This window comes from Sardina pilchardus, chromosome 17 (assembly GCF_963854185.1).
Source record: "Sardina pilchardus chromosome 17, fSarPil1.1, whole genome shotgun sequence".
Taxonomy (NCBI): Eukaryota; Metazoa; Chordata; class Actinopteri; order Clupeiformes; family Clupeidae; genus Sardina; species Sardina pilchardus.
The window spans coordinates 29,581,352-29,607,244 of NC_085010.1; the positions used below are offsets into that span (position 1 = coordinate 29,581,352).

Genomic DNA, 25,893 nt, shown 5'->3' on the forward strand with positions numbered 1-25,893 from the left:
TAAAGCTTTATTGTAGGCTACTGCTTATCTCCTATCAACAGTTTGTCTGAACTTGCTATGGAAACTAGTTATAAGAGCTTTTCTTAAACTAAATCAGCAAAGCACTGTAGATATTGTTTCTAGTGAATTTTTCTTTCTACTATATACATTCACCTAAGTGGTTCTCCATTTGAAAGCATTTTGTCCTAAATTCTTGAGGAATAGATACAAGAGGAATTGTAAACAATCTGTTACTCAACTCACAATGGAAGAGAGAACATTTTCTTTTGTAACAAGAGTAATTCTTCATCATATATTTACATTCATTGTCTGAAAAAAAATACTGGCATGTCCCAAAATAGGAAAGACTGTGCGACGTCATGGGGAAGCAGGTATACATTTGAGGAAGCTGTTCCACCATCAACCATTTCAGTAACGCACCAGAGGAAAATGACACCTTTTGAGTCATTACGAAATCCACTTCCTGATGCTCCTGGCCCTTGCGGTTGAGTTCAGTTCATGTCCTTGTTCTTCCCTCATGTGACCACATGCAATAAGATGGCAACAAGGCCATGTATTACAAAACAGACAATCAAATGAAAAGTACAGTTAGACATGAACCTCTTAAGATTTGAGTTATGAAAACCAAGCAAATGTCACCGTCATCCATACTGTCCCGAAACCAGTGGAGTATTTTAGCATTAAAATATACGGGAGAGGGAGTTCCCCTGTTGTGCCAATGCTTTACTGGATCAGTCCTCACACAAAGATTCCTGATCCACTTTTACCTGTCAGTCATAACCGGATGGCTCATACCTAGGCTGTTTTGCACGTACTCATGGCCATTCATTGTGGTGAACTCTATCGTTCTTCTTCTTCTTCTTCTCATTTTTCTCCTTTTGTAGTCTCTCCAGCTCGGCCTCGTACATGATCTCCTGGATTAGATACTTTTCCCTGCGCATGCGGTCACGCAAGTCTTTTGGCAGGTCTGGGATCAGGTAAGCAATGAGGTTCTTGATGGTGAAAACCATGTGCTGTGTCAACAGAGGAGATCAGAGGATAGCGATTAGTGCTATGATTGAATGCTGCTCACAGTATGTTCTGATTTACCTGCACATTTGACTATTGAAGACCTACTACATTACTATTCATATTGATACGACTCTGTTCATGCATGCATACAGGGATATCAGTTAAGAAAAATACTTTAAAAACTTTAAAATCACACACACTGTCATAGACTAGGTTCCTGCTTACTGATAGATAGACAGAACCTCACCTCAAATACAATGATGAAAGCCAGGCGGGCAGCCAAGACATGCCAGAACTGCAGTGTGTAAGAATATGGCTCTTCAGAGTTGGGATCTTCTCTGTAGTCACGGTACCTAAGGGCAAACAAATAACAATCTCCTTTGATCCACCATATTATCTCTATCAATCCCAAATGACATTTAAAGCTGAATGTTTCATTCATACTGTATGCTGTCACACTAAACATCTTTATGGTCAGTAACTGCAATAAGTCTATAAGGTTATAAAATGGAGGACGGATGACACACCTGCAATACCGCACAGGGTCCCCGAACAGTTCTGATCCATTTGTTCGTGGTTGGGACTTGCTCTCAAAATCGGATACCCGGAATATTGAGAGACTGGCATTAACGTAGCCCATCATACACCTACAAAACAGGCCAAGAGAAGAGCAGTGAAGGGCAGTGAAGGGCAGGGACTCAATATATATAGTAACAGATGTATCCTGAGAGTTGTGCTCCACTGATCCCTCACCTCTCCCCGGCGCGGCCCTGCCCAGCACAAGGGCCATATTTGTAGGCATAAACCAGCCGGGGGATGAAGTCTGAGGTAATCGCAATGACAAAAGCATTGCTGATGACAGAGAGAATGCCGATACCCTCCAAAATGCCGTACCAGATTCCTAAAAATAAGAAATAAAAATAATATAACAACCAGAACAGTTCGAGTCATGTTAAAGTGGAGTTGAAACACAAAAATGTGGAGGGGTAGAACATCAGGATATAAATCCTCTTAGGGTTATGTCACAGTCTGATCAAACTGTCAAATAGCTCAGGAGCTGCCATTTTAAAAAGTTCCTCCACAAGGTTGAGCAACATGACGTTGGCTCTTCTCACCGATGTCTTTGGCTTGGGAGGGCAACGGTCGGCGCCACTGCGTGACGAACTTGAACGCGTCCAGGCGGATCTCGATGATGTTGTTGAGGAGGGCCAGGAGAGGGGCCAAGGGGAAGGCAGCCACAAAGATGGTGGTGAAGCCAAACTGCAAGACTGAGGAAAACAGTACTGGACATGTGAGTGCAGCGACACACTTTGGGTAGTGTAGTTTCAGTAGATTGGGTAGTGTAGTTTCGGTAGATTGGGTAGTGTAGTTTCAGTAGATTGGGTAGTGTAGTTTCAGTAGATTGGGTAATGTAGTTTCAGTAGATTGTTTTGGCACAAGCAAATGTAACTGTTGATCTGTCTGTCTGCCTTGGATCTGGCTCTCCGGGAAGTGTTGCTGTATAGAGTATAAACGCTGATAAACAAGACAGACAAAGTGTTTTTGTCAAAACAACACATCATAGCATTCGTGAAATCTGCAGTTTATTCAAGACATCACATACTCATCTCCAGGTATTCATCAAACAGGCCATAGGTGTTCATAGGCTGGAGGTTGTAGTCCTTCTCCCACTGGGGAAAGGCGTCCATAGTCTTCTGGCCAAACTCTTTTCTAAGGCGTCGCTGCGTCCACCAGTTCTGGATCAGTCTAAAGGCAGAGGCAACCCCCATGAGTTTACAATAAAGAATCGCTGCTTGGTCAAGGGAGGAGGCAGTGTTACATAATGAACAACCATGACTATTTTAGACGTGTATCATGTCTTTGTGATCTTCCTCAAGGAGAAACTGAGTTGGAAATCTGTTGATTTCCATTGAATCAGCTCATTCTGATCGCACAATGAAAACCGATAATAACTGAATAGTTTCCTTTTACATTATTTTTCTCTCATTGCTGCAAATACAATTATGCTCAGTCAAATAATCAGAAAGAATCTCATGATGAAGGCGATAATAAATTAGTAGTAAACTATCAAAATATGCATGTCTTTTAACATAAGACTGGCGAGAAAAACTAACATGGTGCAGGTCTAGTAAGATAACAGTCTTGCATCAGATAATGGGTCACCCTGAACAATCCTGCCTTCCTAAACCTTCCTAGGTGAATGTATGTCTGTGTGTGTGTTTGTGGAAGAGTGGATACACAACATAGAAAATACAAACAAACACATAAAACAATCAAATTAGTGCAGCTCTCCCAAAAAGGTCTGGGAAGTTAGCATATAATTGAGACCAAAGCATATAATTCATAACAAAGGACAATTGAAGAAACCATATGGATAGGGTTGGGACGACAATGGAATTTTCCAGACTTGTCAGTGAAAGAAACAACTGTACAAATGATACATAACAATGTATCATCACGATGACATTACTGACAAAACGATTTCTACCATAACAAGTGATAAGGCTTTAGATGTGTAATGAACGCATCTGAGTCGTTAATGGACATACAGTATAAGTGTAGTCTGTCGTTACTGCGAGAACTGTTTGACTAATTGTAAACAGTCATGGAGTTGGGCATAGTGAAAGAATGCTTATGGTTAAAAGCTTTTAAGGTGGTTTGCTGTAGTTTTTTTTCCTTATGCATGCTATCGATTATCGTGCCAACCCTACTCACGGATATCCCAGCTCCATGAAGTTGTTCCAAGTTTGCTTGAGCACCATAATGATTCCCATCTGCATGAACAGGTCTATAAGACAGCCACTTGGATGGCACTAAAAGGGGGGAGGGGAGGGGGGGCAGATTTCTCATGTTACCCTGTCAGCACGTCTAAAGACCAACATTTATATCAATATGGAGTGCCACAGTGAAATGCCTCCTACCTCCTCCAGCTTCCAGCGGTTGATCAGGCGAATGTAGGCACCCGGGCGACCGGTGAACCTAGCCATCAAAACAACAAAAACTGTGAGGAAACTCAGCGAACTTCACAAAGTGAACACGCCACATGACGCTTACTACATGGCAGGTGTAGTCATTTGCACTGCATTCATTATGGACATGTGGATTACTTTCGGTGCATTAGTTGGCATAATGGGAATGGACCAAGATGGCACTGGAAGAGAATGAAACAATAAGCACTGATGTGGTATACAGTAGCTGTAGGCAAGCTGGTCTGTGTGTGTCTGTGTTTCATGTCTTAGATCATTGATACTCTGCTGCCACATCAACATCTGGTTGACTAGTCACACATAGGGTGCCTCTTATTCGTCTTTTAAACGTCCTCCCTTCCTTCCTCGGTCCTCGTCCTCACTGATCTACAAAAATAATTTTGAGGTGGTAACAATGGGATAGTCTATCCAGTGTTAGTTATAGATCAGTGGGAATGAGCCTGGAGGACCGAGGATCGAGGAGAGATGTTGAGAGGCACTCATGGACACACTAAACCATTCCTTTGAGTTTTTTTGAGGAGCTGTACAACTTGACAGTAACTTCTTACCTTCCAAGAAAGAATGCTATGTAAAAGGTAGAGCTGTTCAGATTGACAAACTGGAAAAGGAACATCTTTAAGGTGAAACTGTTCTCCCATTCCGATTCTGTTCTCGGCTGCTCTGTGTGTTCAGAAAGAATTTCAGAGTGTCAACTCACTTATCTAAATGCATGTCTTTACTAATACCTATATCATTGATACATCCGAGTCAAATGAGGTTTTAGTTAAGATTAAATAACTAAGCTTTCATGCCTCTTCCTCTCCATATTATGTTTCTGGTTATGGTTATGGGATTTGGCAGACACTTTTGTCCATCAAAATAAATAATTGATGCAATTATCAGACCCTAGCTTAGTTATTAAACTCTGACATTTTGTTCTTTGGCAACATCAGCATGGGGACCAACTGAGCAACTCAAGAGGGAAGAGAAGTCATCATCAAGTCATTATTTTACTGGATTTACATTCTTTTTGAATCCATTTGACTTTCATTTAACATGCAAATACATCACAAGCCTCTCACCTCAAGGCATCAGATCCCATGTCAACATCGTGAAAATAAGCCAGTTTTGTATAAATCAGCAATCAGAGGTCTATGTCTTCCTCTTAATAATAATCTTACCTAAGTTTGTAAGCAGAAGTGCAACTTTTTCATACAACTGGAAAAACACACACACAAAAAAAAAGGGCAAATAATTAAAAGTAGACAGAGCGCAATAATTTAGTGAGGTGATTTGTCTGGATGGTAATTTCATATTAACTGTAACTGTGGCCATGAGCGTGTGAGAGAGCACTTGCAGTACCCACCACGTTCAGTAGCATGATGATACAGAAGTTGATGAAGACTGCAGTTCCGGTGGTGGCCACCTGAGAGTTGTTCCTGATGAGGGCCCAGTCAAAGGCAGCAAACGTGCTGACCGTCACCACGCGGTAAATCACAATACCAAAGACAGCAGCGATCACCACCAGGATCTGGGGGAGGAGAGGGAAGAGTGCAACATCAGGAATCAACATTCGCCAAATAAAAGAAGGCCGAGACTTGAGACCTATAGGCTACGTTTATCATGAAGTTACTGTATATCACTGACAGCGAGGGAACTGGCAGAATGAAGCCTAGTGAACTGAGCTACTAATACTCTACTTTACAAGAATTTTCTAATTCGCATTTACATTTAGCTGACGCCTTTATTCAAAGCAACTTACAAATAGAAAATCCTCTGGGGATGATGGTACAGATTAGGTAACTATCTGTATATTGACGCAGTGATTACGAGTGGCAGTACCAGACAACATTCCTTGGGGGAACGCAATGGCTGAGGGGTTCTAAATTTATCTAAAAAAAAGATAAAAAGTTATCTTAAAAAAAAAACAGGAATAATCCAGGGAGGCCAATCAATAACAGATATAGTGAGAGAGTATCAAAGATCCAGTGCTGTTATTGATATTGTGATTCTTGATGTTTTGTGAGTGTATCTTTGATCAAGTTAAAAAATAGTAAATATAAACCTGAATCAGAGGCAGTAACTAAACAATCTTTGCCTGAATGTTCTTTCAGTTGAACTCTGCATCAGTTGTTACCTCCGCCAAGGAGGTTATGTTTTCACCTCCGCCAAGGAGGTTATGTTTTCAACGGGGTTTGTTTGTTTGTCTGTCTGTTTGTTAGCAAGATACAGTAACTCAAAAAGTGATGGATGGATTTCGATGAAATTTTCAGGGAAGGTCAGAAATTACCAAAGGAAGATTCAATTTTGGTAGTGATCCGTATCAACGTCGGGATTCCGGAGGCGTTTGTTTTTCGCTTAGTGATGTAATGGCATGGAATGGCCACATAGTGGCGATCTGAACAGTTTTGGTTAAAATGTATGACAACCTAGGAATAACAATACAGGCGGAGGTCTGCGCTCTCTGAGTGCTTTTGTAGATGTATTTTGTTCAGGTGTGTGTGTGTGTGTGTGTTCCTGTGTTTGTGTGTGTGTGTGTATGTGTGTGTGTGTGTGTGTGTGTGTGTGTGTGTGTGTGTGTGTGTGTGTGTGTGTGTGTGTGTGTATTTAACAGGGACTATAGCATTGTGTAATTAAACAACATGCTTTAGATTGCCGTAACGCTTAGGATCAATAGTACCATATTTATCAATCTCCACCCATCATTTGGAGGTGGAGGGGGACTGACCATGAAAAAGATCCCTGATGCTGACACTATGAGTCTGCTGTACTTGTCTGTGAATGCCTGGTACGGCTCCGGCTTCCCTGATATCGGGTTCATCCGCTCCTTCTTGGAGTACTTGGCCTCAAACTGAGGCCGGACGTCTTCCTGTAAGAGACAAAAAGCCAACTGTAAACACAGTCAAATTGTATTGTGCTGTGTCTCTGCAACAAGTAGTCATGTGCTACGGTGTGGGTGAGTGTGTGTGTGGGGGAGGGCTTTCTATAAATATGTTGATAAAGACATGTTTTTATTGCATAACACTACAGCGTTCATTGCTCCCTGTGTCTGGAGTGTGTTTTATGAATGGTGAAGAGGAGGGAAAGCTCTACCTCTTCCTCCTCCCAGTCTATGAGGTCCCAATCATAGGCCAGAACTGCACGTCTCCTCTTCCAGAACTCTAGAAACACTGTTGCTGTATGCACACCCACCCAGATACACACGCACACACACGCACACACACACACACACACACACACACAAACACACACACACACAGACATAAAGAGAGAGAGGGAGGGAGGGAGAGAGAGAGAGAGAGAGAAGAGAGAGAAGCTGAAAGGAGGGCAACTCTGAGCTGTTGTGGACAAAGTCCTCGGGGAGAGGTTACCTATTGGCAACTTATTTGCTAACTTCTGACATGATGAGAGTTGAAAGCTAAGAGTCCCTTTCTCTCTCTTCCTTTCTCTCTCTCTCTGTCTCTCTCTGCTCAGGGCGCCCGGCGATTAGCTCCTTTCCATGTGTCCAGTGGAGGACCATGCTGTTTACAGCCGCGGCCAAAAAGAATACTGCATAGAATTACAAACAAAGCCCAGTGAACAGAGCCTCGCTGTTACAAGCCAAGCACTTTATTCTGGAGGACAGCTGATTGTGGGATTCCCGGAGGGGGCAAAGCGCTCATTTGGAAGGCTTCACGACTCCCAGACTTCCAGGTATGTTGAATGTTGTCAGAGCCCAAATGAATTGTGCGAGTGCAACTTCTTTTTAGAGAGGCACGCATACGAACACGGGTCCATTTGCGGGTCATGCGTGTATTGGGCTGATTAATGCACTTATCAAGCGACTGCAGGCTGACCCGAGCTCTCGTTAAGGCTGTTGTTGTGCATAGTTTCTCTCCAGGGTGCACCAGCGCTGCTCTTCCAGTATTCTAATTCTATTACCGGCTTCTGTGCTTTCAATTGGATATGACACATTAGACAATGGGACTGTTTCAAAAAGATTGGACAATTTAAGCCTTGTCCAACAGAGTGGCGTTCTTGCACACTCTGTCTCTGCTTCACGGCTCTTGTTCAGATTGTGTGACCTTTGCTTTCTACTGGGAGAGGACATCCAAAACACAGGTATGTTTAAACATGGTTGAAGAGAAGTATTTTCGTGTTAAGTGTGTGCCAGTGGCGTAGTGCTGCGTGAAGGGGCATCCAAGGGGTCTAGAAATTCTTCGCCGTGTCACAGGCTATTTGAGTGATTTCCCCATGGCTGATTGAGCAGCAATTTTCCCCTCTTATGTCACTGTGTACTGCATGCTTTATGCTGCACTTAAGCATCCATTAGGCATCTTTTAACTGACCAACTAGCTTTGTCCATTCTCCTCATAAGGTTTCAATAGTTTGGAACTATTAGGCGCATACGCTTTTAACATCCACATCCACTTTTGACCAATTCCTTAATGGCATGAAATATGGAATTTCCCAAACAGAAGAAGTAGTGCAGTTAGAAAATATCCCTTTTTAGTTTAGAAATGATCTGCATATACAGTATGTGACTAATGACAGATTAAAGTCTGTATTCAGACTGACTGATGAAGTGATTCTGAAGGTGGCTATGACTGATAAGCATCTGTCAGCTAACTGAACGGACTGATTAAACAACTCTGGTAAATTACACACAGTCTTTGGAATTGTGTCATTCAACAACAGATCATACAACATTTTGTCATCATGGCGTTATCTTCAAACCATCATGTGATGACTTGACAGCAGTGACTGTTGGCCCAGCCTTAGCACACACACACACACACACACACACACCAGTGTTCAGACCATCTGCACACTGATAGACCTAACCAGACTCAACCTAGGGGTTTTGAGGAGGTTGCTGAGACTGGGATCTGTTTATCCAATTCTGTAATCACTTCTGAGAGACACGTCTATTAACCACACTTTGAGTAAGTTGTGTTATGCTCTGGTTGAGAGGTGTTTGTAATATCTTTGGTGTGTGTGATATTTGTGTACTATGGTGATGGGTTATGTGTGTACTATGGTAAAGGCGAAGGGGTATTGATGGAACTATAGTGAAGGGGTATTTGTGTACTATGGTGAAGGGGTATGTGTGTGTTATTGTGAAGGGGTATTTCTGTGTTATTGTGAAGGGGTATTTGTGTACTATGGTGAAGGGGTATGTGTGTACTATAGTGAAGGGGTATTTGTGTGTTATGGTGAAGGGGTATTTGTGTGTTATGTGAAGGGGTATTTGTGTACTATGGTGAAGGGGTATTTGTGTGTTATGGTGAAGGTGAAGGGGTATTTGTGTGTTATGGTGAAGGTGAAGGGGTATTTGTGTGTTATGGTGAAGGGGTATTTGTGTACTATGGAGAAGGGGTATTTGTGTACAGTGGAGAAGGAGTATTTGTGTACCTATGGAGAAGGGGTATTTGTGTACAGTGGAGAAGGAGTATTTGTGTACTGTGGAGAAGGGGTATTTGTGTGTTATGGTGAAGGGGTATTTGTGTACTGTGGAGAAGGGGTATTTGTGTGTTATGGTGAAGGGGTATTGTGGGGGGTAGGTGGGGGAGGAGAGATGTTTCATGATTCATATTCTTCTGTCCACCTCTCTCTTGTAAACCATAGAGGATACAGCAGTTCTGCTCCTTATTGCACTTGTTTAAAAACACAGTGCAGTAAATTATATCTTCATAAAATGTACAGTACAACTGTAAAATACTCCAGATAACTGTAAAATACCCAGATAATAGCACAGATTCTAATGATATGTCTCTTGTTTACTGTCTAGAGTGACTGACATCCTCTCAAATGGGGCTCCCACTGAACAGCAGCCTCTCTGAAGCTCTGCAGCCCTCCATCAGGGAAGAGCACTTCATCGACAGTACAGGTGAGCCACAGCTACAAGCCCCTGGTGGGCCATCTTTCTGACCCATCTCCTTCCATCGATCCGTTCAGCCATCATCTACTGGTCTGTCCATCTATCACCAGCCAACTATTCACCACTAGCTAACATCTAAAAGGTCTTCTTTGTCGTCCCTGGACGCAAGGAAGGACTTGTAAGTGAGGTATTGGGCAATGGGTTGGAAAAGCCACTGTTCTTATTGATAGATCACTGAAGGCCTCACACACACAAACGCACACCTTCACTCATGATTGTCACTGTGATGTTTGCCACCAATGTGTTTGTGAAACGCTGTTTGCCTACATTGATTCTCACTGTCCTTTTGTCACTATGGAACTGGGAGGGAGAATGAGAGGGCCGAGGAATGCAAGGTAGAAGTATCCCTTGTGTCAACAAACAGTGTCAACAGACACATGCAACTTCACAGATAGAAAACACATCAAGTGAACAACTTCATGCCACTAGTCTTCTTAATGGCTCGTCAACTGACACATGCTGGTCTATGGCCCAAAGGTTTGCCAGTGAGCACTGGATCAGCCAAAAACTATACAGATGTGCGGTGATAATTAATTCCTTGTTGGAGAGGTGAGCAGGAGGGCAATCAGAGTGCACTAGGGATGAAGCGAGGTGATGTGAGAGAAGAGGACCTGTACTGATTGTGAATTTACCAAAATGTGCATGTCCATCTGGTCGTACGAGTCCTGAAAGTGCCATTGACAGTTGATGCTCATTCATGTGACAGAAAAGTAACTTTCTCAAACAGCTTGGTAGTCGATTTTCACACAAAAAAAACAGAGCAAACTTCCATAGCTTTGATCTGCATCTGTGCTCAGCTGGAGAGAGGATCAGAGTCCCAACGCAAACAGACTGCGTCCATGTTTATATTTGCCACGCTGAGGAGAGCCGCAGGGCACCTCTCAGAAGCAGTCCCGAAAAACACACTAGGATTGTCATCTAAACTCCGGGGGCTAGTGAGTGTAAGCAGTGGAGGGGCGGGGTGATGAACTGCAGTGTGTGTGCACCTGTCTTAACAAGCGCGCCCGCTGTCTTGGTGTCCAGCAGTGGGCACTGTGGTGGTCCTGCTAGGCGTGTTGACCTTTGCTCTTCAGCTGGCCCTGGTGGCGCTCTTTTTCTACAAGTGCTGGAACTACGACGCGCAGATCCGCCAAAGACACAAAGACACGAAGCAACCGGGCAAACCCACGGCCAAAGGTACAGTAATCCTCCAACGCCTCTGATGCAACTCAACGAAATCGCACTGAACACTGAACCAACTCGCGACATAAATAATGCATCCCGTCTCTGCAGTGCTATACTGTACACCTGACTGCCCCGTGTCTTGTGTGTTTCGGATTCCCAGACAGCGTCAGCCTTCTGATGACGCCTCGGCACGACGGCGGCTTCCACAGCGGAGTGGCGTTGGCGGCGGCCGGTTTGTACTCCACGCATCTGGCGCACGCGTCCTGCTATTACGAGGAGCTGGACCGAGGGCTCTCCCCAGCGACGCCGTTCCTGCCCTGCGCTGCCTGGGATTTGGTGCAGCGCTGAAGGGCACGAGGAGCAGGAGAGAGAGAGACTGCAGCACTCCCTCCCTCCCTCCCTCCCTCCCTCCCTCTCTCCCTCCCTCCGCTCTCCACACACGCGGCTCTCGCTGCAAGGAGCGGCCCCGCACTGGACACTTCGGAAATGCTCAAATCACACACACACTCACACACATACACACATACACAGTCACACACACATACAGTCACACACACACTCGCACGCTGCCGTTTGTATCAGGTTAAAGCTCACTCTGTGTTAGGGGCAAGGACACTTATTGCAATGCTTATTTGAGTGTGAATGTTTTTATGAAACACTTACCCCACACTGCCATGAATACAGCGAAGAAAACAGTCGCTCCATTATCGAAAAGATGGGTGACCTACGATGCCAACACGCACGCACACACACACACACAGACACACACACACACACACACACACACACAATCCCAAAACTGTATTAATTGAGGTACACTTCATGAAGAGATATTAATAGCAGGTAACAGCATTTGCGTACATTTTCTGAAGAAAAAGGCAAACCAAGCAACCCAAGTAGGTTAGGCTCACCTTGGCATATATACAGCTGTCTGAGAGTCTCATGTACGGGCAGTAGTGGTCACAGAGGGGACACATGATGATGTCAGTGGCCTGGCAGACCTCTTTACTGAAAGAAGAAAAGGCCATCTTAGAGGCAGCACCACAGCAGCAAAGGCCATCTTAGAGGCAGCACCACAGCAGCAAAGGCCATCTTAGAGGCAGCAACAGTAACAGCAAAGGCCATCTTAGAGGCAGCAGCAGAGCAGCAAAGGCCATCTTAGAGGCAGCAGCAGAGCAGCAAAGGCCATCTTAGAGGCAGCAGCAGAGCAGCAAAGGCCATCTTAGAGGCAGCAGCAGTAATAGCAGTAACAGCTCTCTGGTGTCCCTGCATGGGCCTCTGAGTGTGCACACGTGCTACTGTGTGATCTCACTGAATGATTGCGTTAAGGTTAGAATCGTCAGAAGTCATGAGGACATTTATATCGCTTCATAAACTTAACTGGAATATACATGATACTGTGTATTGTATGCTAGCTACTGTAGATTAACATCCTGATTGCAAATCAGAAAAGATGTTCTCCGTAAATCCTGATCTAACATTACATATCTTAGTTAAAGTATCTTTAAGTAATAACTAAGCAAAAAATAATTCTAGGTTTTCCTTGCATGACTGTGATCATTTGAAAGAACTGAGTTGACGGTTACATTACCTAACCTGGCAGTGCTCCAGGGTGAACACCCCGTAGAGGAAGACCCCGAGCCCTACGACAGCAGCTGGGAACAGCATCCCTGTGTACCAGCCCAGCCAGGCGAAGTAGAGGCCGATCTTCTCCCCGAAGTATCGTCTGAGGTTCACAACATGATGATGTGAGACAGATGCTGCTCTCTCTACCCAAAGTTAATCAGTTAATCAAGTGCCTCATGTAGTATTATAATGATGTCTCTGTTTCTGATGTTAAAAGTATTGGTATGGTATTGATAAGAGCAATCAGTATTAGGTAATCCAGTCTGCAGTAATGCAGTTTTGATAATGCATCTGTTTCAAATGTGCCTACTTCACAGCAGTTCGGCCAGACCTGTTATTGTATTATGCTTGTTCACATTAAAACACTGTATTTTTTTTTTTAAATGATCACTCAGTTACTGTACTGTTAAGTTCATTCACTTTTGCCATTTTCAGTGGAGAACGTTCTTTGTGAATTGCTCGTGTATGTCTGAACGAGGTGTGTGTGTGTGTGTGCGCGTGTGCGCGCGCGTGTGTGTGTGTGTGTGTGTGCGTGTGTGTGTGTGTGTGTGTGTGCGCGTGTGTGCTAGTCCTGTGGTGTACCTGACGAGGTCGAGCGGTTGGTACTTGTACCAGACGCCCCACCAGGCCCAGCATTCGTACAGCAGGTGGCGCTGGTTGTCCGCTCCGTGAGTCCGGATCGAGTTCTTGCTTCTGTAGCTCCCCTGGTCAACACAGAGGCACTTGCCCGTTACTGCACATTCTCAGACACACAGCACACAGAGTATAAGTTAAGGACCTTGAACCTGAGTATTTCCAAACATATTATTAAAATCAAATCTACTTATGTGCCATAATTGAATTTATGCATGTGAAGACTTGACATTTAAGGCAAGAATTCACACAGTATGACAGTATGAGACAGTAGATGTCGTATGCCTTTTCATAACATCTAAACTATGACATTCTATGAAGCTTTTTCAGTAGAGTGGGCCGTGGGAATAGCACCCATTCACTGCTACAGCTTCAACACAACATTGTGCAATAAAGAGCGAGTTATTTAGGAGCAGCTGAATCTGTCCTATTCAGTGTGTTCATGTAAATGCAGACGGTGGGCAGAAAGGGACACATACAGGAGGATAACGAGGCAAAACTAATCCCTCTAATCATTGCTTTTCTCTCACTTCATCAATGCAAATCTAAAAAAGTAGGTCATCATCTAATCACATTAAGTGCAGGTACTCAAAATAACTCTTAAATACAGTTAGGGAAACATTTCTACTTGCACCGCTCAAAGGAATACTATGATAATTAAAACATCTCCCGCTTTTAACACTAGTGTATTGGGTTACTGTAAAGTACAGTACCTCATGCAGGGGAAAAGCAGCCTCATAGGAATTATTGCTCAGAAGCCGGTTTAAGCCTGTGGAAAAAACACCAGTGAAGTAAAACCATTTCATTTAACATCGTCACACTCACATGGACGTACACCAGGCCCAAAAATAACTTTGATTAAAGTGAACAACTCCGACCTACTTAAGACGGCTTTTTGTCGTTGTCATTTTGATGAGTGTTCATACCTACCTATTTTATTTTTGCCCTCTTCGTATTTGACTCTTTGGAGGATGTGGTGGACGATTCGTGTCCTTGTGGCGTTGCTGAAAAATGTGTCTTTGTTGTGGATGATGAAACTAAAGAGGACAGCGAGAAGACAAGAGAGAAGCTACCAAACAAACTCCAAGCAGGCCTGTGTGAAAATAGCCATTAATACATCGTAATAAATCTTTGTCCTTAACAGAATAAAAAGCAAAAGTGACAATAATGGATTTAGTGTTAGTCTCTTTTCTCCATGTCTCTCGTGGTTCACCCATAAAAGAATCATTGCTTGACCACAAAATCCCCTGTATGCAATATACTGTATATAGACTACTGCATTTCCCATTTACAGACCTAGTCCTTAATCTACCCCTGTAATCAACAGCTCATCCACTAGCATAATGGCTTGCTGGTGTACTCTTGTGGCAATCGATCAAAGGCCATTAGGAATATTGGAGCAGACGTGCCGTGCCGCGCAGTGCCGCGCAGTGCGCACACTCACTGGTGTATCCGCTGACGGCTGAAGGGGGCAGTGAAGCTCTCGTTCTCCTCCAGGTCAGGGAGGGACTCGTCAAACTTCATGGGCTTGCGAGGTAGCCATCCACGGAACTTGCTCATCTTCTTCTCCAGCCTGTGTGATACGTGTAACACACAACCCAGCACATATTACGGGTCATAACCCATATAACACACAACCCTGCACATAACCCCTGTACTGTATCACACAACCCTGCACATAACCCATGTAACACACATCCCAGCTCAAAACCCCTGTTTCTCAACATGTTTCTCAAACCTGGCTAAAAACACACATGCACTGTAGACGTACATTATCTACATGTCCTGTGTCTCTATTCCAGTGCCAATTCTCATGAGACGTCTGCTGCACCTGTGTTGTTCCATCTCCAGCTCTAACTATGGCGCAATCAATGTTGTCCTTGAGCATATCCTGTTGGGATGGGAGTCCTGGCAGCAAATCCATTTTCCCCAATCGGTACAGTAAAGATCTCCTTGATCCTTCAACTCCATTTTGGAAGTAGTTGATCATTACCAGTAAAGGGTCCTCTTCAGTAATCACCTGATTGCTTACGGCAGGATGATAACTTCTTGACAATGAAACTTGACGTGTGTGAGCACTGATCGGTTTAATCAACTAATCAACTGAACAACATGAACTTGACCCCAGAGTTTGAAGTGGAAGGAAAGGGAGATGAAACTAAAGACGTGCAGAAACATGTAATTAGTCATAATTAGCGCTGATTTCACACTAACCTGGTCATGAACCTGTAGCGCCGATGCAAGTAGTAAAATTTCCTCCTGTGGTAAACAGAACAGCAAAGACAGTTCAGTTGACTTTTCACCGCTACAACCACAAGCTACGATGACAGGGCACAAAAAACCCCTCATAGAAATGGAAAATAAGGGAGCAGAACCTAACTGAAAAAGGAGGCCCATGTAGCTCTGCATGAGCCGGTGTTTTATACAGTCAAGAGTGAACTGGATGGAGCAGAACAACAGAAGATGGAGGACAATGGGTGCCTCTCATTTGTCTTTTATAGATCCTCCCTTCCTTCCTTCCTCGATCCTCGTCCTCACTGATCTAGATAAAGAATGATGGGGCGGCAACAATGGGATAGTCTCTATCCAGTGTTAATTATAGATCAGTGGGAACGGGCCTGGAGGACCGAGCATGGAGGACCGAGGAGGGATGTTGAGAGGCACCCATAGAGGAGTAGTAAGATGGAGGAGGTCACACAACACACAGATGAATAGAAGAATAGAATAGAATAGAATATATACTTTATTGATCCCGTGAGGGAAATTAGTTTCTCTGCATTTAACCCAATTTAACCGAATTAGTGAACACAGCACACACACAGTGAGGTGAATCACACACTAACCCAGAGCAGTGAGCTGCCATGCCCAACCAGCGGCGCTCGGGGAGCAGTGAGGGGTTAGGTGCCTTGCTCAAGGGCACTTCAGCCGTGGTGGACTGGTCGGGGATCGAACCGGCGACCCTCCGGTCACAAGCCCGAAGCCCTAACCAGTACACCACAGCTGCCCCTAGATGTACAGAAGCTCTCCGACTGGACGGATGAGGCGTGATCACTGTAGCAGTGGAGCAGCGCTGCTGCGGTAACTCGCGGTGCCTGAGTGTGTGGGGCACGCGGCCTCGCGCGAGGACACTGGAGGTGACGGCCAAAGGCACTTTACCTGAAGGGCATGCGGATGTTCATGATCTCCGCATAGCGACACAGGACTTCCCACGGGGCGTGCAGCTTGACGAAGATCACATCGCTGTTGGTGATGGAAGACTGTGGGGAGAGAAAGAGCAGTTAGGAATGGATAGAGATGAAGAGCGATTTTCCAAAACACTATCAATCCACTTTTTGAAAACATTAATATGTCATGTTATTTAATTGTGTATTTCAGGTAATATCAATAAAAGTGCATTTGTGTTGTTTTGATTGAGTACAGATAAACCAAATAACAATAACCCAATTACAGTTCCACTGATATTACTTGGAAAATTACTTCTGAAAAATGCTTGGAAATGTTTTGGAAAAGAGCTCTTCAAATATGCTCTGATGAATGACAGTAATGTAGTGATAGCCCTGCATAGCACATTTTCTAAGTATGTTAAAGCTTTAATATTGTCAAGAGGCAATACACAGGAAAGATATCTCTGAATATGATGCCATTTTGTTGCCTTGCCTACAGAAACCTCACCGTCCCTTTAAACACTATCTGATCGTGACCTTGGCATTTCTGAATCAGCACAGTCCGATTATATGTGGTGACTGTCACAGAATGCCATATGCACATTTTCAGCATTTTTTCCCCCATTTCCGCCTCCACCCGCTCTGCCATTTCCAAATATATGAAAAAAGAACATGGCCCATCAGCACATTTGGGACGTTCAAAGGCTTGAGTGAGTCCGCACACACACACAAACACACACACACACACACACACACACACACACACACACACACACACACACACACGCACAAACACGCACAAACACGCACACACACACACACACACACACACACACACACACACACACACACACACGCGCGGGTCCTCGCTCACCTCCTTCTCCATCTGTAGGCCCTCGGCGCGGATGTTTCTCTCGAACACGTCCCTCTTCTCCGTCTGCAGACTGGACTTCTTGTACACCAGCACGTAGTCGATTCGGCACTTGCCGTCGCTGAAGCACAGGCCACTGGACTTACTCCTTCCTGCCTGCGCACAGAACAGAGCAGAGATCAGGAGTCAAAAAGAAAACCAAAAGATTACAGTTCTGCTTTCTGTCTGGACCACAGACATAATGGATATTATGGATAATGATTCATAAACACAATCAGGAGGACGAGCTCGCCCCTTTGGCCAGTTTAATTAAGATGATGGCCTATACTCATTTGTCTTCCACTGACACCGTCCAGCGCCAAGGTTATAAGGTAGAGGGGCTGCCTGAGTAACCATCACACATGGACCACAGATGATTTACGCCACATACAGACAAAAGGTGGTTAGCTTGTTGGCCATTGCTTGCTCACATTATAGCTTAACATTAGGTTAAATCTCCTGTAATCTCTGAATTTCATTAACGCTCCATGGTCTTTCGTTGCTACGTCAGTGTTGGTCCCTTCCTGCTTGAGTGCAGTTCTGCAGACCGCACTTAGCCGTGGGGCCGATGCCCGGTGTGGTGTACCGTACCTCTGAGGCCAGGTCCAGCGAGCTGGGCTCATCCAGGATGCTGCTGTGGGTTCCGGGGTTGAGCAGGGAGTCGTCATCTTTGAGGGGGGCCCCGGAGCCATCGCTCTCCTCCAAGAGAGCCTTGGCATCCTTCACCGCCACTACGGATACATCACATTACAGCCGTAATCGAAAACCCTACTCTTTCAGGGAAATGTCCTTTCAACTCGCTCACATTACCCTTAAAAAATCTATACAGAGTATTACATTGAACAGCCCTTTGGCAAGATACCCTGAAACCCATTTGGCAAGCAGATAGTGTTTTTGTGCACTTGAAGGTTAGTTTTGAGTGATGGGCCTAGGGAGGGTCCTTGCTTCTTTTTTATCTGCAAGTCCTTCTGGTAAGCACTTTTAAGCAGTGCTCCACCCTTCAAGGACCCTTAATGGTAGCAAAGGGTTTGTTATAAAAAGTTCATTTGAAAAACTGTTACAGTAAGTTCAAAATTGACAGCAACCAACTGTCTGTGTTCAAATCTGACCTCGAACTTAAAGAGAGCTAGGCTGAATGTACAAGCAGAACACATATTTTCGCCCCTCTGGCTAAGAGCAATGCGATTTTCAAAAGATTCAAGTGTGGTCTGTGAGTATAAAAAAACTCTTCGATCTGAAAACTCAAAAAAAAAAAAAAAACTTTGCTGCGCTTCATTTGCCGTGCAATTACACCCTTCATCGTATGTTTCTATCCATTCATATTTAATTCGTTCAGTTCTACTGAGCAAATATTTGTCCGCCCAGTATGTGGAATGCAAATGAGGCGCTGGCCTCTGCTGGAGACAGAGACAGCATGAGCGCTAATTCTCCCTGCTGGCTAGGAAAAAGCCTTCTGTTAGAAAAATGCCAAAAGGCAAGATTTTCTCTCCTCAATAAACTGCAAAAAAGGCAGGCTCCAATCCATGATGATTACCCTTTGTTTATTTGTAACTTAAAGATCAGCTCATTTACATCTTACAGGCAGGCCTGTATACACTCATTGTGCTGCCCGCGCCACTCTGAGTCACACTGTTATCAGATCTGAAGTAGGAGTTAATGGGATTCAAACAGCGTGAATATTCATAAAGCTAAGTTGTTTGTGCATGAGCCCCAATCACCATAGCAGAACATGAACATGGTGAACAGACATATTCAAACTAGGCATACATGTAAAGGAGAGGAACGGTTTGCAATCACAGGTTTGGATTGTGATCATGTTTAGACTCGAAACTCTCTCCATTTGTTAAAACTACACTTAACTGCTCTTTTCGTATGAGCAGGGTGACCTATGACCTATAACACGGGCTCTCCAACTTTGAGAATCTCAAACACTGACATCTACAAGAGGTTAGACACTACAATAATGTCCTATGTATAAGCCGTAATGTGTATAAGTCGCAGGGGCAGGGCAGTGTTTTATGCAAGTTAAAAGAAACAAAACCATATTAATACCATACTAACTGCCCCCGTGTATTAACCTCATAGGTGAAGAAATTTAGCTAAATCGATAGATAGATAGATAGATAGATAGATAGATACTTTATTGATCCCCAAGGGGAAATTCAAGAAATCAATGTGTAAGACTTTTGTGGTATAAGACGCGAGGTGCAGGTGGCATCCAAGCTGCCGGGAGAGCTCACCGAGTGGGGGAGTCCCATCCAGGGTGCTGCTGGAGTCGGGCAGGCCGGACGAGGACTCTTCCATGCTTACGGCCGTCCCGAGGGAGGGGCTCTGGGGCTGGGGCCTGGCCAGAGGGCGCAACACGCTGCGGCTGCGGAGGCTGTGCCAGTGGGGCTCAGCTCCATGAAGAGAGGGACTCACACCTGTTAACAATAGAATAGAATAGAATAGAATATATGGGCATTTCCCAGAATTCGGGTCAATTTATGTCCACTGGGTGTAATTATATGAAAAACAAACTAAATCTAATAAATTTGAGCACCACTAATTAGTATAAACAAAACCAAGCATAGACTTTTTTTATGGTTGCTCATACTAATGATTTTAACACATTTTATTGATGTTTTATGGTACAAAAACTATGTTTTGGTGTTGTCCCACACTAGAGTTTTTAGATGTCACGTCATATCTCAAACATTATTTATCACAAATTAATTAAAAAAAGTATGCATATGAATTAAATGTTACCTGAACTAATAGACTACATCCACAGATTAAGCATATATATGCATTTTATACTCTATTTTGCTCTATTTATACCTGTCCCATGGTTTTGCCGTCATTACCATCACACTCTACATAGAGGCACTTTCCTACAGTTTTTTCATCAAAAATGTATTTGGTAGCCATGGTAACATAATATCACAGTGGAGCACATGGATTTCAAGCTGCAAGACAGATGCCCTAATGTCCAGAAAAGTGACTAAATCCACTCTTTATTCTTCGTGTTGGGCATGTACACTTATTATGCGTCATTACCATACGTGTTGTATTTCTGTATTTTAAATAATTTTTTAATTCTTTTTTGTCACTTTAATAGTTAAATTCTGTACATTACACATATAAAGCTAGCTACACTTGCTTAGTCATCATCTTTGCTTTGGAAAGCTAGTTTTTTGACAAAAATGTCATTACCAGCACAGTCATTACCAGCACATTTCCATCAGTGATTTGTCATCACCGCCACAAAATGTCATTACCAGAACTGCAGTGTCATTACCATCACAATACATATTTTTGGCAATAAATGATGTATAAATTACAAAAATATCAAACTATTATGTATTTTTGACAATGTTGGACAGTCTAGATGATCACTGTATTAGTTTACTATCAGTGATTTGTCATTATCACATCAAACTGTCATTACCAGAGCTGCAGTGTCATCACCATCACATACATATTTTTGCCAATAAATTAGGTATAAATTACAAAACTATCCAACAATTATATATTTTGACAATGTTTGACAGTCTAAATGATCACTGTATTAAAAAAGTTTTGATTTATGGCATTTCCTTAAAATAAGCTTATATTCAAAACTAGGGTAGATTGATGAATCAGAAATGTAGATACTAAAATGACTATAATTCATCTTGCAAGTAAAAAACAACAATACCATTGAGCTAAAGATGAAATAGATTTCATTAGAAACCAGAAAATGTTTTAAAAGCATTGATTTATCATTTAAGCTTCATTTTTTATATCTTTTTGATGATGTGATGGTAATGACACATTTACTTGACATAGTTAGGAAAATGGCAAAAAATAATAAATTCCCTTATTGTATGGTCTCAACCAAGCTCATAACGTCACTCCTGACTAAAGGACCATTAATTTGATGTATACCAATTAGTCAAATTTGGAATTGTGATTTTCAAAATTTCAGCAACCCAATTTGACCCCTAATCTGGGAAATACCCATATACTTTTTGATGAGGGAAATTCGTTTCTCTGCATTTAACCCAATTTAACCGAATTAGTGAACACACACAGCACACACACAGTGAGGTGAATCACACACTAACCCAGAGCAGTGAGCTGCCTGCCCAACCAGCGGCGCGCAGGGAGCAGTGAGGGGTTAGGTGCCTTGCTCAAGGGCACTTCAGCCATGGTGTACTGGTCGGGGATCGAACCGGCAACCCTCCAGTTACAAGCCCGAAGCCCTAACCAGTACACCACGGCTGCCCCAACAGCAGAGAGGTGGGGGGGGGGGAGAGAAGGGGTCAATCGCGGTCAGTCAGCGATCCCAGAGCCTGGAAAAGCTGCTGAGGAGGGGAAACCTGGTCAGGAAGGAGCGTGGTGATTTGCACGCCTCCGTTCTCCACTCAGCACTCCGGCTGATTGATTTACTTGACTTGGGGAGCCATTGATTGGCCACCGACTTCACTTCACCGCCTCATCTGAATGAATCACACTCAAGCTCAGCGTTGCCTTTATGATCGTCCCTCAGTCCCAGCAATATAAAAGTGTGAACTGAGACAGTTATTATCGGGCTATTACCGACATCAGGTCGACCCAAACACAAGAGAACACGTTCCTTTGTGTTCCAATGGCCGCACAAGGTCAGAAGCCTTTTGAAAATCTCGCCGAGACGAGACGAGACGTGCCCAGACAGACAGCGGGTCTCTGCTCTGAATCCGTGCGCCCTGCTCCGGCAGAAGGGCCCTCCGGTCGGCGAGGCTGTGATCTGTGGCGCTCGGGGGCGACCGAAGAAGGTCATGAGCGGGACAGGCGACTCAGCACTCTGTTGTGCTGAACGATGCGTTCGTCCCGGAGGGATAACTCCTCGCTTGATGGCCCCTTCCGCCACCGCCGGCCTGCCGAGCTGCACCGTGCCGCCGCTAATAAAACAACAATGGGATCTGTCGGCTGGCGCAAGACTGATAGCCAGTTTTCCTTAACGCCGGCAGGTTTTAATACAGTTTTGCCCCCCCCCCTCCCTCCCTCCCTATTCCCTTCCCCACTTCTTTTCTATTTCCCTTCGGCTCGTCCTGAATAATCACCGCGCGGGGCTTTCGAGGGAGCTAGCGAGTGGCACAGGCCACGGGGGCCGCTATTGACTCATCTAAAGCGGTTGTGTGAAAAGGGCTCTGATTACAGGTGACAGGGAGGAAAACAGCCCATGATACGCCGCTTCAGCACTCTACGCCTGAGGTGGCAGACACCCACTCCTGGGGAGACGAGAGGAGACGCTTCCAGGCTTCCTGCCACGGGCTCTTCTGTCGACACACCTCTACCTGTGGACACTGTTAGGGTTCCCACTGAGCTTGTGTGCTGTACAGTATGAGATTATGGATATGGATATGGGTTTGTTTGCAGCTACCAGAGGTTATGCTATGTGGAAATGTCACCACAGAGTTCTGTCTTCATCCTTTGAGGCGTTATTAGGAAGTAACATGTTTTCATTCTGATTGACCGTCAATAATGTCATTAAGGAATAGTCAATGAACGTTAGGGATGTCTTGATCTTGATAAAATAGCTTCTTAATAAGCTGGTAGGTTTAAACCTGAAGATGTTCCTCTATACCACACTGATATAGCTTGGCACTAACAAAACAAGGATATGACTTCCATCACAGGAAGAATGCCAATAAACTCAGAAATAAATATACACCTGTACTGTATTCTAAGGTGCTAAACAAAACAAACAAAAAAAAATCTATGTTAAACCATCTGGCTCATGCTGTTTGGTGGACTGCTTTGAATTTCACACAGTTTCCTGTCAAGTTGAAATATATATTTTTTTACAGATGCAGAAATGTTACAAACTGTGCAAAGGAAATGCAGTGGGAGCTGCTATCAGGGTGCTTTAAAAAGCAATTCCCATGCATCTCAGGCTCATGCTGTCATCGTCTCACGGAGGACAGAAAAGCAGCAGAGGAACTCAAACCACTAAAAGACTGCCTTCAGCTGCTTTTAAAAAGCTACAATTACTTGCCAAAGCACACCGCCATCTACAGTAACTACGAGCTTCTCCACAGGACTCTGAGAAGATGAATATATTGATTTTTATTGCTCCTGTGTGAGATTCTATATCACATTAAACTTGATGGATAGGGAGGGAGTCTCAGTCTGTGGGTAGAACACAAGAACTCCTTTTTGCTGTGGACGCACAGTATGATTGAGATGAATCCTGACGAGACCTGGGAGATGCATCTGAGCCACATAAGTAGCTGCTTACGGAGTGCTAAGAGGAGCAAATTGCCGTGTTTGTTCAACACAAGCAGAAATGTGTGCCAGTAACTTGATTAACTCAACCACAGCTGCATCTAGAACCACACAGGTTTAGGCTTATATGTCAAAACACAGGGAGAACCAACTGATTTGATCATCGAAAAGCACATACCTTTATACACAAAATGAACCGACATACACTATACGCTTCCCATGCAGATCCATTATAAAAATCACTACATGCCTGTGTTTAGGAGAGTTCATTCAGAAATGTCTGTACTGTAAGCCTTAGAAAACCAATATTCAACAACAGCAGTGAACTGAGAGAGTAAAAGTCACTCAGCGCTGAACTGTACATCCTCCTACATGTAGTCTGTGTGGGTGGATATAGCATAACCACTGGGGGATGGCAGTAACACCACTATAATACAGCTCTTGCTGTACAGTATAGCCTACTGTAATATCTGTGCATATTCCACACCAAGGTCTGTATCTTTCCTAAAAAGATATGTGGATTTCTACATTCTACACAACTTATATCACTACTGGAATTCATTATGAATTATTACTCAAGAATGTAAAAGAAGGCTTAAGTGTTAATAATATATATAAAAAAAGGATTCTGATTCAAGCTGTGTATTTCTGGCAGTCTTTAGAGCCACAAGGCGAGATCAGTGCTGTTCCAACTTTTACTTCTCGTCATGTTTCACACATTCCAGTTTTTTACAGTCAGCCACAGTGTGGGGGGGACAGCTTTCATGAGATTTTTATTCATGTTCCTCATGATGTCTTTGAACTGATTTGTATGCATGGATCTGAGTAAACATTAGCCTAGCCGTATGCTCAGCAATGGCAATAATCCTGCACTAAATCTTATGCTCAACGATGGTTCAGTTCAGGTAAAAAAAAAAACCCATGGGATTCAGGCTCCATGAAGTTGGTCAAATCTATTTTTCTAACAGAAACCAAAAATATTGCAACTGAGAGAGTCAATATTTTACCAAGAGCACTCACAACATTGTTTATGTTTAATGGCGAAGACCCATCCACAGACAGAATAGCAGATAATTGCAGAAAATTGCAAGCATTTAACGCTGGAACATACACACTGAGAAAGCCAAGTACTTCTGAAAAGAGGACTGCAGTACCTGTCAACTATGCACATGCAAATCAAATGAACTGTGCCAAAGGTTTTTAATAGTCAACCTTGGCTGAATACAACATCTGCTTAAATTATAACTGGTATGAAGGCAGGCGGTTTTCTGGGAAGCAAGCCTCAAAGAGGGTGTTTCCAGCTGTGATAAGAGAATAACAGCCTGTCTGTATACTCGAATGTCAAGTGCACTCATACTAACAATAACCCCCTTCCTCCTACTCCTTTTCCTCTCCTGCTCCTTCTCCACAGCCTTGCTCCAGTTTAGCATTTGAAAGAAAGAGACCAACAGACAGGAAACTCATGCACCTCTTCCAGGAGACTGCAGCCGGCCCGCATTAAACACACCGTTAAAAAGGACCATTGCACTTTTGTTGTTGCTTATTTACATTAGAAAAAAATAAACAAACAAACAAGCAAACATGCACTTGTAATCTAAAAAAAGCTCTAAGCAGCTGAGGGGCACTGGAGTCAATCTTGGACTCCCTGAAATCGGACCCTGGTGTACCTCCATGATTTTGCTTACAACAAATCCTGACTAGCTGAGAAAATCCCATTACCGCCGAGCACCGAGGTGTAACCATAGGTCATCAGATATCATAATTAAACACCTGATCCGACCCCCTCCATCTGAAATGTAAGCTAGTCAGGAAACTCTTTTGACATTACTGTACTATCTGTGTTTCGGCTGTCATTGGACTATAACAGCTCTCTAAGGCAGTTTTTCCACAACGTTGTACGAAGCTGGATTACTAGGTGATATGGACATATTGCTGATTCTGATATGGAATTGCAACAGCATAGATGCAGTATCCACTGAGACATACTGTACATACATATATGCTTTTGATCCAACTGCAGCTTCCTGGATCTGTTGCAAGGAGAAGGTTTGAGTTTTTAGAGTAGAGTACTCGTTATGTGAGGTCCTTCCTTTCTGCATTTCCAATTTGCCTCACCATAACTCTATATGGGTTGTGTTCCTTTTGAAGCACTAATTAACTTGAGCACAATAGAACAACTCAGCACAGTGCCCTTGTAATCACACACACACACACACACACACACACACACACACACACATCCGCACGCGCACACACACACACACACAC

General features: G+C 43.7%; 1 protein-coding gene across 1 annotated transcript; it reads right to left on the reverse strand.

Moving 5' to 3' along the window:
* Nucleotide 1: 1 nt before the first annotated feature.
* Nucleotides 2-19,698, reverse strand: LOC134062051 (anoctamin-4-like). The gene is made up of 25 exons (XM_062517922.1): nucleotides 19,635-19,698; nucleotides 17,986-18,125; nucleotides 17,359-17,511; nucleotides 16,477-16,577; nucleotides 15,535-15,579; nucleotides 14,765-14,893; nucleotides 14,251-14,357; nucleotides 14,034-14,089; nucleotides 13,270-13,391; nucleotides 12,653-12,787; nucleotides 11,973-12,069; nucleotides 11,725-11,785; nucleotides 7,071-7,153; nucleotides 6,706-6,846; nucleotides 5,344-5,508; nucleotides 5,159-5,195; nucleotides 4,547-4,658; nucleotides 3,933-3,990; nucleotides 3,727-3,824; nucleotides 2,615-2,757; nucleotides 2,127-2,279; nucleotides 1,765-1,912; nucleotides 1,539-1,658; nucleotides 1,259-1,364; nucleotides 2-1,013 (listed from the first exon to the last, which is right to left on the reverse strand). The coding sequence occupies exons 1-25, from the start codon at nucleotides 19,696-19,698 to the stop codon at nucleotides 816-818; spliced, it is 2,772 nt and encodes a 923-aa protein (XP_062373906.1). The 3' UTR covers nucleotides 2-815.
* Between the last annotated feature and the right edge of the window lie 6,195 nt (nucleotides 19,699-25,893).

Coding starts and splice junctions, on each gene's coding strand:
- LOC134062051 (XM_062517922.1), bottom strand. CDS start 19,698: ATGGAAGAGTCCTCGTCCGGCCTGCCCGACTCCAGCAGCACCCTGGAT. Junction 15,580..16,476: donor AACATCCGCATGCCCTTCAG/GTAAAGTGCCTT, acceptor TGTTTACCACAG/GAGGAAATTTTACTACTTGC. Junction 2,758..3,726: donor TTCATGGAGCTGGGATATCC/GTGAGTAGGGTT, acceptor CTCTGCCTTTAG/ACTGATCCAGAACTGGTGGA.